Source organism: Trichomycterus rosablanca, chromosome 4 (genome assembly GCF_030014385.1).
Source record: "Trichomycterus rosablanca isolate fTriRos1 chromosome 4, fTriRos1.hap1, whole genome shotgun sequence".
Classification (NCBI taxonomy): domain Eukaryota; kingdom Metazoa; phylum Chordata; class Actinopteri; order Siluriformes; family Trichomycteridae; genus Trichomycterus; species Trichomycterus rosablanca.
Window position 1 is genome coordinate 51,327,716 of NC_085991.1, and position 17,829 is coordinate 51,345,544.

Here is a 17,829-nt window from a genome sequence, read left to right on the forward strand (position 1 = left end):
AAGTGTAAAAAGTTACGTTAAAATCCTAATAAACAAACAAACATAAATGTCCCTGTCCAACCATTCAATAAAGTTGGTACTTCATTGGGCTGCTACACAATATGAAAGAAATCAGGGATGGATTTCTGATTTTTGTTTTTGTTTTGCAGAAACAATAAAAGTGAAAAATCAAAACACAAAACATCAAATTAAATAAAATGACTTCAACAGCAATTACCGTCTGCCCCACCATGACCCTGACCAGAATGAAGCAGATTGGTAAACATTAATAAACTATCACACAATAATATCCGTTTTAGGAAAATCAATCATTTATTAATCATTGGTTTATGTTCACTGCTTTCCCGGACCCACCAAGAAAACAGGTGCAATGCAGAAAAAAACCCCAGTACAGGGTCCAGTTAATCACAGAGAAATATTACATTACTCTCCCCCAATAGCAGCCAATCCACCTACTGGATTTTTTGAAGGTGGGTGGAAACCAGAGTACATAAAGAAACTCATGTGAACACATAGAGAACATACCAAACCCCTTGCAAATAGTGAGCAGATGTGAGGTTCAAACCCAAGAGATCTGCAGCCTTTGAGATCTGAAGCCATTCAGAAAGTTTTGATAAATGTATCACTGCCTTACATGAGATTCTAACATCAACAACAGACAGTTTAATGTTTCACTTTCATCTAAGTTTTACATTTAGTTTGTTGAATCTGACAGTTTCACTTTTGTTCCCAAACCAACCCAAAACCCCAGGTAGAGGAGCTGAGTGAATGTGGTCTGAACTCTGTGGAGGAGCTTCATTGTATCAGAGACGCTGTAGAAGGACAGAGTTCCTGCTCTGTAATCCACATACACTCCTATTCTAGAGGAACTCGGCATTATGGGAATTTCAGTTCTTTTGTTATTGTGCCGGAATAAAAATCTGGATGGAGAACAGAACAAAATCCAGGACTGATCATTACATCCAAACCAACACTCAGATCCACGTGCCTTCCTGCTGATGCTTTTATATGACACTGCTATACAAACCCCATTATTCCCACTACACTCAACTTCCCAGTAACAGCGTCCACTCACACTCTCTCTACACAGAACCTGAGAGTAACGATCAAATCTATCTGGATGATCAGGATACGACTGTAATGTTTCACTGTTGGTCACCACTTTGTTCTCCTCAGACAGACGGAGGTTTTTATTTACTGTGTTTGGATCCAGTGTGAACCGACAGAAATCTAAAGGAGAGGAAACAACATAAACCAATTAACATAGAAGAGAGAGTGTGTGTGTGTTTGTAGGTGTTTGTTACTGTGTGTGTTACTATGAGTGTGTTTGTAAGTGTGTGTCTGTGTGTGTGCATTTCTATGATTGTGTGTTACTATGTGTGTGTGTGTGTGTGTTTGGTCAGTGTGCGCGTGTTACGTGTTTGTGTGTGCGTCACTATGTGTGTGTTACTATGAATGTGTGTTTGGGTCAAAAACATTTGGACAGCAGAGTGCAGAAATTATTAAAATTCCAGGACTGCCATGACACGTGTTTCTTACAAAAGTCTGTAAACTTTTGGCTTTACCTACATTCTGCATCATAACCCAACTGCACTTGAGCTTCAGGTCTCGGACACTCTCCTTCAGGATTTTCTGATAGAGGGCAGAATTCATGGCTCCATCAATTATGACAAGTTGTCCAGTTCCAGTGGAAGCGAAGCAGCCCCGGACCATCACACTACCACCACCATGTTTCACTGTTGGTGTGATGTTCTTATGGTGGAATGTGGTGTTAACTCCAGATGTAATAGGATCCAAAAAGTTCTAGCTTTTACTCATCAGTTCACAGAATATTATTCCAAAGGTCCTGGGGTCATATAGATGTTTTTGGTGAATGTGATATGGCCTTCTTTGCAGTGGCCTTGCAGCTCTTCCGTGGATGCCATATTTGCCCAGTGTCTTTCTTTTTGTATAATTGTGTACATTGACTTTAACTGAAGCAAATGAGGCCTGTAGTTTGTTTTTTCATAGCGATTCTTTTGTGATTTTGTCTTGTGGATAACAGCTCTCATTGTTGTTCCTTGGAGTCCCAGAGAGACAGCAATGTCTTTTTAACATTTTTCAGACTAATGGATTTCAAAAACTGTACTTTCATTCTGTATTTGAATTCCTATAGAATGTGGCATCATATGGTTTGTTTTAAGACCTTCTAGCCTGCTTCACATTACCAGACAGGATCAGATTCTTGCAGTGATCCTGCCTCAGTGTGACTAGTAAAATTAAACCCAACTGTCAATTGAATTCGGTCAACTGGTTGATTTAGTAACCAACAGGATGAATATTTTATTCACACAGGGCCAGGTAGGACTGAACAGTATTTTATCTTTCATAAATAAAATCATCATAACATTTTGTGTTTACTTGTCTTTGCCTAATATTAAAAGTAGTTTAAAGATATGAAATGTGTGACAAAATGCGTCACAACCAAAAACAGAGGTAACTGGGGGTGCAAATAGTTTTTCCACAGCACTATTTATGCTTGCGTGTATGTGAGAAACTTACATTGTAGGAAATCTTCTCTGGTTTCAGGTTTAGGAGGTGGAGTAATCCGGAATTTTTTCACTACAGAAACAGTTACAGTACAATCACTAATCACAGTAAATAACATATCAGAAAGTGTGCAGCTGGTAGCATGGGCGCCATCCAGTAACATTTTGGGAACTTTGGTTTAATCCTTACTTCAGGTGTGTGTAGATGTGTGTGTGTTACTACATGTGTGTAAATGCATTATGCAGTTTCCCATTTATTAAATATGTAAAAATGTATTCAACACCTCAAAAGAAATCAACCCTCTCAAGAAATCAAACCTAATTACTGGTTGTAGTAACAGCTTTTTGGTCTTTGTCTAATAATAATAGTTTGATAATCTGAAACGTGTAACAAATATGCAAAAATACAAAATCGAAAAAAACTTACATTGTAGAAAATCTTCTCTGATTTCAAGTTCAGGAGGTGAAATAATCCGGACATTCTTCACTACAGAAAGAGTTACAGTACAATCACTAATCACAGTAAATAAATATGTAGCAGCTAAAGGAATATACCATGGATCATTTTTCTATTTTATCCTGAGGCCTTCATGCCAGGATGTGTTCAATCTTAGATGATCTTTACAACCCCTAAAGAGAACCTTAAGCTTCTTTCCCCATACTTAAAAGAATCCTGGCATTTGAGGTCAAATGCCATTCACCATTTGACCTCAAAAGGCCATAATGGTCACAGCTCAGTTCTTTCATCTTATGTGATATCTCAATTTCTTTTACAACCTTTCTGGAATAAAGAGGCACCAGAGACTGGTACCAGAAGTGACATGTTGTCATGTTTTACATTCATGATAGAAACGGTAGTTACTCACCATACAAGATTCATCAGATCACAAGTTTAATGTCAAACACAGTCATGGACAATTTTGTATTTCGAGTTCACCTCAATTGCACGTCTTTGGACTATAAATAAATCGATAAATCGATAATAAATCGATAAATAAATAAAATGTTGTTAGATGTAAAAGGTTCATGTTGTTGGATTTGTATGTTTTGTTTGATGTTTGAGTACCGAGCATTTTGAAGACAATGGAACATTGATGGCTTTAGCTCACCTTCATCTTGTATCTTCTCAAACAGCCATATCCAGAATTCTTCTACTTTCTCTCTCAGCTGAGATACAGACTCTGTAACTTCATCAAATGAGAGGAAAGGACTGATTGTGATGGTGGGTGATTCTGCAGATCCAGCAGGAGTCGAGAGAGACTGGAAACTCTACATCCAGATAAATAAAGTTCACAGATCAACAACAAGATAATGATGAAACACAAATAATGGACGAGACATGAAGCACAGAGTGATGATTCTTTAACATTACCACTGCTTAATTATCTCTAAAATGAACATCATTATTAGTATTATTATTATATTTAGTTTATACAGTTTATTTTTATACTTGTAATTGCACAAACAACAAAATCCTATATTCTTCTTTATTGAGCAAAGTTAGGGAGACTTGTGCCCATTGTGGCTTTAAAAGTTACAATTGGGAAAGTGTGAAAGCACCTTCAATTTCACCTGCATACTGAAAGTGAACAAATGGAAAACAGCATTGACTGTATTGGAAATGTGTTGTCTGTCACCTCATCCTGACCCGCTTATAAAACCTGTTTTTGCATATTGGCACTGTCAATTACACTCAGGGCTAATGGCCAAATATCACAACACAATGAATCAAGGAGTGTACCTGCAGTGGGGGAGGAGTGGGACACCTGGCCAGCACAATCGTTTCACTGTCTGTGCAAGGGTTAGTGCACACAACCAAGTTTAGTATAACATTTGAGAGTGCTCCTCAGCTTGGAAGCTCACCTGTCACCTGATTTCTCCTGATCAGTTCAGACTTGAATTGGCAACCTTCTGATTACTAGACCAATACCTTAACCACTAGGCTACAACTGCCCTAGAATTTTGTAATCATGCAAAATATTAATTAATTCATTGATTGTCTATTTAATTACAGCTTTATTTAACCACAGCTTTCTATTGGAATTGTAGGAGGAAACTGGATCACCCAGAGTAATCCCACACGTACACGGGGAACAGGCAAACTCAACACAGAAATGACCCTGAAAGCCAGGCCAGGAAATTGAACCCAGGTCCTTCTTGCTGTGAGGCGACAGAGCTACCTATTGCGCCAGCTACCAAATAGCCAAGCCAAAAACAATAGCAGCCATAAATGCAAAAGCAGCCAATGTTCACCTGCAACGTGCTATCTAGCAACAACATGTCAGGAAAATCAGCATAATCTCATCCACAGCTCCATCAGACCAAATATTGTGGCTGTACACCAAAAAAGCCAGCACTGATTTCCCTACTTGTTTACCAGAGACCACCATAATTTGAATATTAAATCTGTCACTTTGATCTGAGAAAAGTTCTTACTATTACTTATCTTTTTGATGTTACTATCATCAGGTTTTTCATATTTAGAATATATTTTATTATATCAGACTGGCGCACCAATAATATAATTATATAACCAGGGGTGCACATAACATTTTTGGTCTGGTTCTCAAAGGAGCACCTGAAGTTGTTGCTTGGTGCTCACCTTGTACAATGCATGAATATCCTACAAGTGCTCATCATCACTTCCCTCCTGACTGCTCTCCTCACTTTCTTCCTCTCCTTCAAACATGGTGGATGATGATAAAGGCTGACTTCTTTCTCCCTGGTTGAGCCTGCGATGAGCTGTTTGCATCCACAGATCAACAGCTGGCTTTGGGTCAAAAGTCTCTGTTGTCATCTGAGACAAGTGAATGTGCATCAGGCATGAGAGGCGAAAGTCTGACAGGCGGGATCTGTACTTGTTTTTTATCATATTAAGATGTGAAAATCCCCTCTCACATGCCGAACTGCTCAAGGGCAGTGTAAGGGACAACAGAATGACATTCTGAATGATGGAGTAACTATTTGGAGTGCCTGTCTTCAGTATGTTGACCAATTCATACACAGAGGAGGTTGCCAAACGCTTCCCTGATTGTTTTAAATGCAGCCTCTCTTAGAGTGGCATCTCTGTCAACAGACAAGCTGGCATCATATTTCTGGAGCATGTTAGTCAGCACTGTGTTGCCAAAACTGTGGAGCTGTTGCATTTCTTGAGACCAAGTTGAATGATCCAAAATTAAAAAAACTGATCACATGACTTGAGGGATTCATATCTGCTTTGAAACTCGTGTATTAATCCTCTCAATTCATCAATCTTGTCCCTGTCAGCATCAGCATTTGAAACGGCTTCTTTCCTGTACTTGTCTTCACTGTCAAGCAGTAGTGTCAGTTGTCCAATAGCTACCATGAGCTCATATTTGCATTTACCAATAGTCAGTTTTTTTTGCTGGAACCTGAGGGAGGTGAAGTGCAATATGTTCCCAGTGTCTAGCATGTTGGCTAGAAAACACTGAAAACGCTCTGTGGCAATATGGCAATAAGTCACTGTCATCACCTGCAGCCACTTGAATTTGAATAGCAGGTAGTAGCCTCCATATTTTCAACAGAGTCTCTTGCCTCCACACAGACCATCTAATGTGAAATTTCCCTAGTTTGACAAAGGCAATGCCATTTTCGGCACATATCTTCTTCAGATGTTATGTTCTTTTTACGCCCCCTTTCTGTAAATAGAAGCTTAGTAACTTTACAATGAAGCAAGTAAATGTCTCACAGTACGGAACCATGCGAATAGCTGACTTGGTGCAGTTCTCCAGGGTGTGGGGGGTACACAGAATATGCACAAGGGAATTCCAGATCGCAACCATCTGACGCATTTTGGAAACTACTCCATTGTAAACTCCAACGTTGACTGCAGCTCCATCTGTGCAAACTGAAACCAACTTTGTCTTCCACTCATCTCCTAAACCACAGTTATGGAAGAGTTGCAGAAGCCCGTTCACTATGTCCTGTGCTGTTCGATTCACACCCAGATTAATAAACCCAAGGAAATCTGAGGTTAACTCTCCGTTGTTAGACACAGACACAATGTACACAATCTCCTGCTCCCCCTCTGATCCGTCAAAGAGCACACCCCAAAATTTGGCTGCCTTCAGTTTTTCACTCAGTTCTGAAAGGATTGACTGTGCAATGCTCTGAATGATGCGGGTTCCCCTCTACTCGTGAATGATATGCACTCCCCACATTCACTCCAAGTCTTTTGAAAAGCACAATGTCCTCCTCATACGAACGCATAGGACATGCATGCTTTGCTTTGTGAAAGGCCAACAGAAAAATATTACACAGTGCTTGACGCTGTTCTTCATTCAGTTTGTCCTGCCACCTGTCCAGGGGCAGACTGGATTTCTAAACATGGCTGCGCCCGTTATCTATAGTATGCACGATTATTCATGTGCTCTTTGCTCTTCTCGTGCTTTTCAAAAGCTGGATGGCTGAAATTTTTGGTCCCTACATAAAATGCACTGCTTTTGTCCGCAAGATTGGGATTTTCACGGCATACTTTGCACCACATTTCTGTGCGGTCATCATCTGTTTGAAGTCACACTACCTCCTGCAGCCATCTTTCCACGAATACTCATTTTTTACCTATAGGTTCAGTCTGGCGTTTCTTTAAAGGTGGTGGAATGCCAAAGTAATTACTTAACATAGCTTGTTTCTTGGACATGTTGATGGACTGATGGAAATCCAGTAAGAAAATAAGCTAGTTATAACGTAAACTAACTACTGGCTATGTGAGCTAACCGTATAACCGTGACCCCAAAGCTCAACGCATTTTGGTATGCAAACGCGCTTCTCGTTTGTAATGCATGCTGCGCAATGTTAATTTTGACCACGCATGTGCACCTGCGCACCACTTATGTGCATCCCTGTATATAAACACTTTATGGTAATAATTTATTCACATCCCATACATCACCATCATCTCTGTAAACACAGATCTAATAATAAAACCACCCACTTTTCCACCACTGTAGTTTTAGTGCTGTTACCTGGAGGAAATGGATGGGATCCTCTGTGTGTGAAAGCTGCTCCAGTTCAGCATCTTTCTTCTTCAGATCTACAATCTCCTCCTCCAACTGCTTCACGACTTTTTCAGCTTCACTCACTTCAGCATTCCTTTGATCTCTGATCAAATCTTTCACCTCAGAGCATCTTCTCCTAATTGAGTTCATTAGTTTAGCACAGATCCTCTCAATGTTCTTTACTGATGTCTTTGCAGAAAACTGTTAGAAGATTCAGAAAGAGGAAACGTTACTCACTTAGATATTTTACAGAAGACCTAAACATCTTTTTCCAGCATGACACAGTGCATTAAAACAGTTTCTAGATTATTATATTATTTTAATATTATATTTTCTTTAATTACACAGTTTAAATATAATAAAGTGGTTAAGCTAGTCTATGGTGTGCATCTTGTCAAATAATTTAAAAGGCCGAAGTTTTCCAACAATTCTATACTTTACTGCTGATTACATTTCTACCTCTTATAGTTGTAATATTAGCATAGATTATATGCAACAATTTGCCTGGTAACTTAAGTTGTTGATAATTAATAAAAGGCCAGAATGACTACTGTTACACTAAATCATTTTGCTTGTCTTGAAAAATTAAGTGTGCATGTGATGTTCATGGCTTTAAAATGTAAAATGCACTGGTTTATAATAAAGTACATTTATTTTCTTAAGTGGCCCAGTCACTGATCTTAATGCTGATCTTAATCCCCAAGACCAAGCAAGACCTTAGAATTACTGTACAGCACCAATGACCAACTAACCAGGCAGAATTTTCTACTGATGTACAAAAATACTTTGTTCAAAACATTGTTTGTTACCTGAGACCAAATAGATCAAGTAAATTCTTGCTCAAAGATGGTTCAACCACATACTGAACAAAAAACAAATATTTAGACACTGCTTTTATATTATATTGTAGTTTTTAATACAACCCCAAATCAGAAAAAAACTTGGTACATTTCAGGCCTGCAACACATTCCAAAAAAGTTGGAACAGTAAAGCATTTACCATTTTCTAATTTTGCAATTCCTTTTCACCACACTTAAAAGATGTTTTGGCACAGAGGAGAAGATGTGCAACAGTACGGGGTCGTCGCTGTCGCATTTTTGACACAGCACCATACCATGACAGACCCTGGCACTGACATGCCCCATACCATGACATTTTGGACTTGTGGCTGGTAACAGTCTGGATGGTCCTTTTTGTCTTTGGTCCGGAGCACACGGCGTCCATTTAAAAAAAAAAAAAGACCTGGAATGCTAATCCCTCACCCATGTGGTTATATCAGCTATTGTTGAGTGGCGGTTCTTGATGCATTGCCATCTAAAGGATTGAAGATCATGGGCGTTCCGCTTAAGCTTGTGCCCTTGGCCTTTACGCACTGAAATTTCTCCTGATTCCTTGAATGGTTTAATGATATTCTGCACTGTAGAGGGAGAAATATGCAAATCCCTTCCAATCTTTCTTTGAGGTTCATTGTTTTGACATTTCAATCATTTTCTCACACATCTGTTGACAAACTGGAGATCCTCTGATCATCTTTGCTCATCAAAAACCTTTTCCTTTTGTACCAAACCATGATTACAATCACCTGTTGATTCTGTTTGGAATCACATTATTATTTAGTTTGTTCACCTCGTCACTAGCCCTAAATTGCCCCCATCCCAACTTTTTTTGGAATGTGTTGCAAGCATGAAATGCAGGAATGGATGTTTATTAATAAATGAAATGAAATTGAGCAGATAAAACATGAAATATATCAGGTTCATCCTGTCTGCCATCAAATAAAAGTCAAAGTAAATGAAGGAAACACTGTGTTTTTATTTTATTTGCATTTTCCATACTGTCCCAACTTTTTCTGATTAAGGGTTGTATTTTTGTGTACATTATTTTCCTTTTTTAGAGTGAAATTAAATATCTCTTTCAGAATTTACAGTTTCTGGTCATATTGATACAAATTCCAAGCTGTAACAATCACTGATATAAACATATTTTTAATGCATGGCAGTGTTTGGTTAAATGGAGGAGAGTCTGACTGATCCTGAGAGCTTTTTGTTTATTAGACTTACTTTGTGAGACTCCACAGCGTTTATCAGTTTATTAAGTTCCTTTTCTCTGTTCTGGATTTTCTCCTGGAATTTTCTCTGGATCTCCAGCAGCTGCTTCTACACAGAATAATAATTCAGAATTTGCTTGAATTGTGTACCAGCACCACACAAACAATATGCAAAGCTGTTCAAACATGGGTGATTCCTAGAAAACAGTATGTGACTCTGTACCTAATTGTATTAATAAACTGTATGAAAAAATAAAAACTTTTAAGAAGCACAAGCTGGTTAAAGCTTCCAGACGACTCCAGGATCAGATCTGCTCTCGGCTTGATAAACTGCTGGACGTTCACTGTCATACCGATCATCAAAAAAATGTTGTTGGCAAATGTTGTTTTTATTTTTAGCTTCTAACTCATTCTGATCTGGAGTTATTGAAGTTGGAGTAAAAATAGTCGATGTTGGTCTCCAAAGCTTTTCAACACAAAAAAACCTTATATTGCAAAAATATGTAAGATAAATTATTTGTACTTTATAGCAGCCCTGGTTCTGGGGCAGTAAAACATAATGGGTGGGCATGTCGTTAGTCATAGTTTTAAAGCCAGAACTTTATTCAGGGCTTGATTTGTGGAGGGATGATGACAGCGGAGCTAATGATACTGGTTTAAATTGAAATATGATATAAAGAAATAAAAGGTTGCATGTGTCTTTAAAATTATGCATTACATACAATGTATGTTTATTAAATGTACAATTCACACAAAAACATACAGAAAGATATCAAGTAAAGTCCAACAGATTAGCTGCTACTAACTACAACCCCAATTCCAATGAAGTTGGGACTTTGTGTAAAACATAAATAAAAACAGAATACGATTTGCAAATCCTTTTCAACCCATATTCAATTGAATACACTACAAAGACAAGATATTTAATGTTCAAACGGATAAACTTTATTGTTTTTTGCAAATATTCACTCATTTTGAATTTGATGCCTGCAACACGTTCCAAAAAATTTGGGACAGGGGCATGACTCAATAAGCGTTTGGGAACGGAGGACACTAATTGTTGAAGCTTTGTAGGTGGAATTCTTTCCCATTCTTGCTTGATGTACAACTTCAGTTGCTCAACAGTCCGGGGTCTCCATTGTCGTATTTTGCGCTTCATAATGCGCCACACATTTTCAATGGGAGACAGGTCTGGACTGCAGGCAGGCCAGTCTAGCACCCGCACTCTTTTACTACGAAGCCACGCTGTTTTAACACGTGCAGAAGGTGGCTTGGCATAGTCTTGCTGAAATAAGCAGGGACGTCCCTGAAAAAGACGTTGCTTGGATGGCAGCATATGTTGCTCCAAAACCTGTATGTACCTTTCAGCATTAATGGTGCCTTCACAGATGTGCAAGTTACCCATGCCATGGGCACTAACACACCCCCATACCATCAGAGATGCTGGTTTTGAACTTTGCGCTGATAACAATCCGGACAGTCCATTTCCTCTTTGGCCCGGAGGACACGACGTTCATGATTTCCAAAAACAATTTGAAATGTGGACTCGTCAGACCACAGGACACTTTTCCACTTTGCGTCAATCCATCTCAGATGAGCTCGGGCCCAGAGAAGCCGGCGGTGTTTCTGGGTGTTGTTGATATATTGCTTTCGCTTTGCATGGTAGAGTTTTAACTTGCACTTGTAGATGGAGCGACGAACTGTGTTCACTGACGATGGTTTTCTGAAGTGTTCCCGAGCCCATGTGGTAATATCCGTTACAGAATGATGTCGGTTTTTAATGCAGTGCCGCCTGAGGGATCGAAGGTCACGGGCACTCACTGTTGGTTTTCGGCCTTGCCGCTTACTTGCACAGATTTCTCCAGATTCTCTGAATCTTTTGATGATATTATGGATGGTAGATAATGAAATCCCTAAATTCCTTGCAATTGCACGTTGAGAAACGTTGTTCATAAACTGTTGGACTATTTCCTCACGCAGTTGTTCACAAAGTGGTGAACCTCGCCCCATCCTTGCTTGTGAACGTCTGAGCCTTTCGGGGATGCTCACTTTTTACCCAATCATGACACTCACCTGTTTCCAATTAACCTGTTCACCTGTGGAATGTTCCAAACAGGAGTTTTTTGAGCATTCCTCAACTTTCCCAGTCTTTTGTTGCTCCTGTCCCAACTTTTTGGAACGTGTTGCAGGCATCAAATTCAAAATGAGTGAATATTTGCAAAAAAAACAATAAAGTTTATCCGTTTGAACATTCAATATCTTGTCTTTGTAGTGTATTAGTGTGTTATGTTTTACACAACGTCCCAACTTCATTGGAATTCGGGTTGTAGCAGCTAACTGCTAATAAAATAATTTAAAAAAATAATGCACACACATGCAAACTAAATCACTGTCTGAAACGACTCTTTTCAGACGAATTATTCATTGGAATTGAATCTGGGAGCTGTGCTCTTATGTATGTTAAAGATTCATTTATTTTGCTCACACAAATGAATCAGTTCATTTGTGAAAGAGATTAATTCGTGGTTCAAATCTCAAAAACAGCTATATAAACTAATCAGAACTTCCGAATTCAGATTTTGGGTAGAATTTCAATTTCTCTCTTGATTGATTATGAAGACATAAGAGACAGCTTAATAAACGAATTACCAGTTTCAGCTTTTTACTGAGAAAGCTGAGAGAATAAATTATCTAAGACAGTTTTCATTTGGTGGACAAACACAGTTAGAAAGGGATTTATTTATTCTGGAAACATATAAGGTGGCCTTCAGGAAGAAAAACAAGGTAATTTTATCCCTAATGGAACAACACATGGATATAAATGTATAACTCAGGTAAGCAGCGGTTATGATTTTATGCTGCTATGTGGTTGATCTGGTTCACAGTGCTGTTGTTTAACTTGTGCTTTCACTTTGCAGTGATAGCAAAGCATTATCAAATATTGAACTTTTTCCGGATTTTTTGATTGTTTGAAGTAAGACAGCAGAAATGTGATTGTGAGATTCTGCTGGTTTGTTTAATATAAATATTGTCAATATAAATACAAACACATACTGTAATAATACAAAATATAAATACTGTACTCAGTCAGAATTTATCAGAACTACAGTGTTTGGTGTTTTTAAGATTAGAAGCACTTATAAACAAAATAAGGTAAAATACGGGCGGTGGCCTGCCATTGTACTTTATATTTACAATATATCATATCGTATATCGCCACTTCTCAAAAGCATATCGAGATATTAGTTTTTTAGTCATATCGCACAGCCCTAATCTCAATATGCTTTTCGATATACTATACAATAAAATTTTTGAGAAAATCTGGAGGCTCAATGCCCACACTAGTAAAATGTTTGTAATAAAGCAGCAATCACTACATTAGTTGTTACTTGTTAAAGAGAGCTGTATAATATTTTTACCTGTTTCTTAGCTCTTTCTCCTTCAGCTGATATTGTATCATGTCCTTTATGATCATCCATGGTGCACATCAGGCAGATACACTGCTGATCAGTACGACAGTAAACCTCCAGCAGTTTATCATGCTGAGAGCAGATCTGCTCCTGGAGTCGTCTGGAGACTTTAACCAGCTTGTGCTTCTTAAAAGCAGGAGATTCATAGTGAGGCTGAATGTGAGTTTCACAAAAAGAGGCCAAACACACCAGACAGGATTTAACAGCTTTGTATTTTCTCCCAGTACAGAAATCACACTCCACATCTTCAGGTCCAATAGGAAGTGGAACTTGGGATTCTTTCTTCTTCAGTTTCTCCGCAACTCCAGCTAGAATGGTGTTTTTACTCACAACAGGTCTTGGAGTGAAGGTTTGTCTACACTGTGGACAGCTGTATGTTTCCTTATCATCCTCCTTATCCCAGTGTTTATTGATACACACCATACAGAAACTGTGTCCACATGATGTAGTTACTGGATCCTTCAGTGTTTCCAGACAGACTGAACAGCTAAACTCGTCCTGAGCTACTGAAATATTTGACTCAGCCATTTTTCTGCATGTAAACAGAAACACCAGTAAACACAGCAAGTCATTTACAGCAGCTCAGACTTTTTAATTTAGTTTGTGAGCGTTATATTGAAAACAAGTGACTTTAAAGTAAAAATCAACAATTTTAACTACATAAAGTAACAATAAACCATAACAAACAGAACTGATATAAACTCACCTGCAATCAGAAATTCAAATTACCAACAAAACTATAAACACAGACACGAAACAGATCTGCACTCGGACTGAACAGGATCAGATCAGTTTCACTTTTTTATTTCTGCTGAACTAAAGGTAGGAGGAGAGAGAGAGAGAGAGAGAGAGAGAGAGAGAGAGAGAGAGAGAGAGAGACTTTTTGACTTTTTATATTCCTTTATTTTCATTTAAAAAAGATCCCCAGTAAGATAGCTCAGGTAAAATAAAAAATAGAGTTGTTAATCCACAATGGAGCACCGAGTCTCCTCACAGCACCATATGTCTTCAAAACTGTCCATGTTCCCTGTATTCTTATAAAAATTAAAATAGATCATTATTCTTGATTTTAAGTCTTTTGAGCATTGTTGACGCATCACAGTCAGTATTTTGTGCTATTTTGCTTTTCCTGCTCAGAAATATAGCCATCTTTGCTTGACCAAGAATAAAATTAATAAATTGGCACTTGTGCCAGTCACTCTTAACATACTGAAAGTACTTCTACTCCCATTCTTCCTACTGTTTGTAGGATTCCATGGGCTGTTGCTCTCCACACTATATTCCTGGTCCAGTGAGGAGTCTCTGTATAAACTGGAGGTAAAAGGATACGGTTTGGCTGGCTAAGTGGACCAGCCCCTGTCTTCCTTTGAAAGGTGGAGCACACTCTGAGGGATCCAGTGTAGGCCATCCCGAAGATTGTTAATAACCAACACTCATTCTCTGTATGACATCTTTGGGACCAGCCGCTTCCACCTGTTCAGTCTGCCCTTTACACACCTTCCCTGTTTTTACTTAAAAACTCAGGGTTGTCCAGGTAAACACCTAAGTATTCAAGACCACCTCTTCTCCACATTAAACCTCCTGGTAGTGTCGGCTCCTCACCATCCCATTCCCCAACTAAAATGGCTTCACCTTTATCCAAGTTTATTTTAGCAGATGATAAAAGCTCAAAGTCTTTTAAGGTGTCATTTAAAACATTAACGTCCGTCTGAGTAGCCACCATCACAACAAGGTCATCTGCATATGCAGACAAACAGAGAACATCACTGGACTGAGGTAAAAAAAAAAGAGCGTTGTTCTCTTAGTTTACATAAAAGTGGTTAGATAGCTAGCTAGGCTATACAACATGCCTGATAAAGAACAACCTTGTTGAATGCTTCTCTATACTTTAAAAGGTGCACATAAACCACCATTAATCTTCAATATACTCTCAGCATCACAGTACAAAATCTTGATCATGGCTATATAACCTGGGTTGAACCCAAAGGCTTCTAGCACCTTCCACAGATATTCATGTTCAACCCTGTCAAAAGCCTTTTCCTGATTCAAAAGAATAAGATCAGTCTTTAAGCCCAATAGCCTGGAGATGTCCAAAACATTTCAAATTAAAGATAGACCTGCCAGGCACACAGTACGACTGGTCATGGTGGATGATTTGTTCCATTACCTTAGTTAGTCTTGAGGCCAATGTTTTTGAGAACAGCTTACAGTCAGTGCACAGTAGTGACACTGGGCACCAGTTTTTCAGGTGGGTCAGGTCTCCCTTTTTTGGCAGCAGTGTCAGGACAGCTCTCCTGCAGCTCAGTGGGAGCCTCCCCTTCTTTACACTGTCCTGAAGAACTTCCAGCACATCCTGCCCAATTTCTGCCCAGAATGCCTTGTTGAATTCCCCAGGGAGAATTCCCCAGGGAGACCATCTATCCCTGACGCCCGCCAAGTGTTAAACTTGGATAGAGCATCCATTTCATTTGCGTTTTTAAATTGTGAATGGACCAGCGCCCCCTTTGCTGTAGTGTCCAACAGGTCATTCATTATGACTTTTTTCTTTTTGAGAGCTTCACTATGCCCTTGATTTCCTGTGGCCTCCAAATTTTGAAGTTTCACTATTTCTATCTCTAAAGCCTTCAATGATCTTATGATGTCTTTTGTAACATTGAGAGTATATTGTTGACAGAACATTTTAATTTGTGTTTTCGCTACATCTCACCGCTGCTGTAAATCTTTCTCTGATTTAAAAATCTTCCAAAAATAAATAAAAGACTTTCTAAAATTAGCATCCTCTAAGAGTGCAGTGTTAAAATGCCAGTTTGCACTTCTGGGTTTAATTGTGTTTTAAGCAATAAGGCACTGGACCATGCTGTGGTCAGAGATACTAACTGGGACAATAAAACACTTAAAAACAACATATGATGTTTAAAAGTGTAAAAAAAAAAAAGAGTCTTGCCAGGGAGAGCCTATTATCTATTGTGTGGACCCATGTGATTTTTATGTAAAATTCTCCATACATTACTTAATTCATGAGTCTCAGTCATCTCCTGCAGGCACCTTCGGGAGGCTACATGAGGTTCTTTATGATTCCTGTCCAGGTTATCAGCTGTGCAGTTAAATTCTCCACCCACAATTAAAAACTCAGCAGTGCTACAATTAGCAATAATGTGGTTTAACTTGTCTAAAACACCATTCTCTCCACTGCACTGGTGGGAGCATACACACAGATGAAAACTAAAACCTCATTCTCATAAAATGTTTTCACTTTTAAAATCCTCCCATTTAAACATTTTTCAACTATGTAAGAAGCAGGAATAAAATCCAGCACTATGTGATGTATTATGGCTTAAAATCACCAATCCATCCCACTCTTTCACCCACTCAGCAGTATTACCTGCATCACTGTGTGTAACATCACTACATCAATACATTTCTGCTTCATAAGTTTATAAAGCTTTGCTCTCTTCTCATGATCTCTGGCACCATTAATATTTAGAGTTGCAACCTGAATCCCACTCATTAAAAGTATTGTAAATATAACTAACAGGAAAAAATTTAGAAGTGAACCTATTTCAGTGTAAAAGCCATAAAACAGTCTACTGATCATAATCAGTGGTTTCTCTGTTAACTTTAGTAATCAGTTTTTTAGTTCTAAAAGTTTCTAGATCAATAAAAGCTCATTCTCTTCTAAAATATTTCACATCATGGATAAATTGGTTAAGATCTGGAAAGTGTTCTTCTGTTACAACATATAACAGCAACAAAAGCAATAAAAGCTACCAAATTGCCATTTGGTGTTTCTTCAGAACCCTTTAATATCTTCAGCTGAGTTTGTTAATTGCTCTTCTTGTGAGTTAAGTTTGGAGTAAGTATGGAGTCTGACATGAGTTCATCTCTGTCTGCTCCTCTGATCCTGCCTCTGCGGGTGTCTCCAGCACTACTCCAGAGTACAGTGTATTTGCATCAGTGGACTCTTTTGCAGCAGGCTGGACAGGGGGGTCACCCTCCTTTATATCAGACAAGGTGGCAGACCCAGGGCTTTCCACAGCAGGCCAAGCTTTAGCCACAGGGAGGTCGGCTTCAACAGGCCTCGCTGTGTCTTGCCCCGGCCACTCAGAAACACCAGGAACACCAGTAATGTTCTCTAGACAGGCATGAAAAATATGTCCCATTTTAAAACACATTTGAAACATTTATTATTAGTGTCTGATGAGACAAAGATGTTGTAGTGAAAGTTGTCAACTGTAAATTTAAGTACTACATTCATCTCCTCCACGCCTTCTTTCATTATCATAAAAAACATTCTTCTAAAAGACACCAAGTGTTTTAACAGTGGGGACTTGCAGCCAAGGGGGATTTTTTTTATGGGGGAGACAAAGCATCCATATCTGCTAAGTTCTTTACTGATTACTTTATCGCTAATGAAAGGAGGGACATTAGATAACATCATTTTTGTAGCTGATGAACTGAGGGGAGAAACCATTTTAATTCATTATCCATTATTTTGCCCTTTTCAATCAGTGTCGCTGCTTTTTTTACATGAAAAAAACAACAGCTCTGTTCATCCTGGAGGCAGAGACAATATTCTCATGTCCCAACACATTACCAATTGCTATACAACAATCTTCAAAACTCGCCAAACACGTCAGGTTCTCACGCCACACACACACGCTCACACACACACAGACGCTCAAACTCAAAAGAAGCTTTATTGGCCTGACAAATAAGGACATTCTTATCGCCAAAGCTCAGTTACAGAAAAAAAGAAAAATAACAAT

General features: G+C 38.7%; 1 protein-coding gene and 1 pseudogene across 1 annotated transcript; one reads left to right on the plus strand and one right to left on the minus strand.

Moving 5' to 3' along the window:
- The window catches only part of LOC134312489 (tripartite motif-containing protein 16-like), a 210,840-nt pseudogene that overhangs the window by 87,021 nt on the left and 105,990 nt on the right, over window positions 1-17,829 (plus strand).
- On the minus strand, window positions 719-13,624 carry LOC134312495 (tripartite motif-containing protein 16-like; the record flags this gene model as incomplete). Its single annotated transcript, XM_062994486.1, has 6 exons — window positions 13,013-13,624; window positions 9,607-9,702; window positions 7,514-7,747; window positions 3,638-3,797; window positions 2,956-3,015; window positions 719-1,230 (listed from the first exon to the last, which is right to left on the minus strand). Coding segments are annotated over exons 1-6 (1,641 nt in total), but the record flags the coding sequence as incomplete, so codon positions are not given.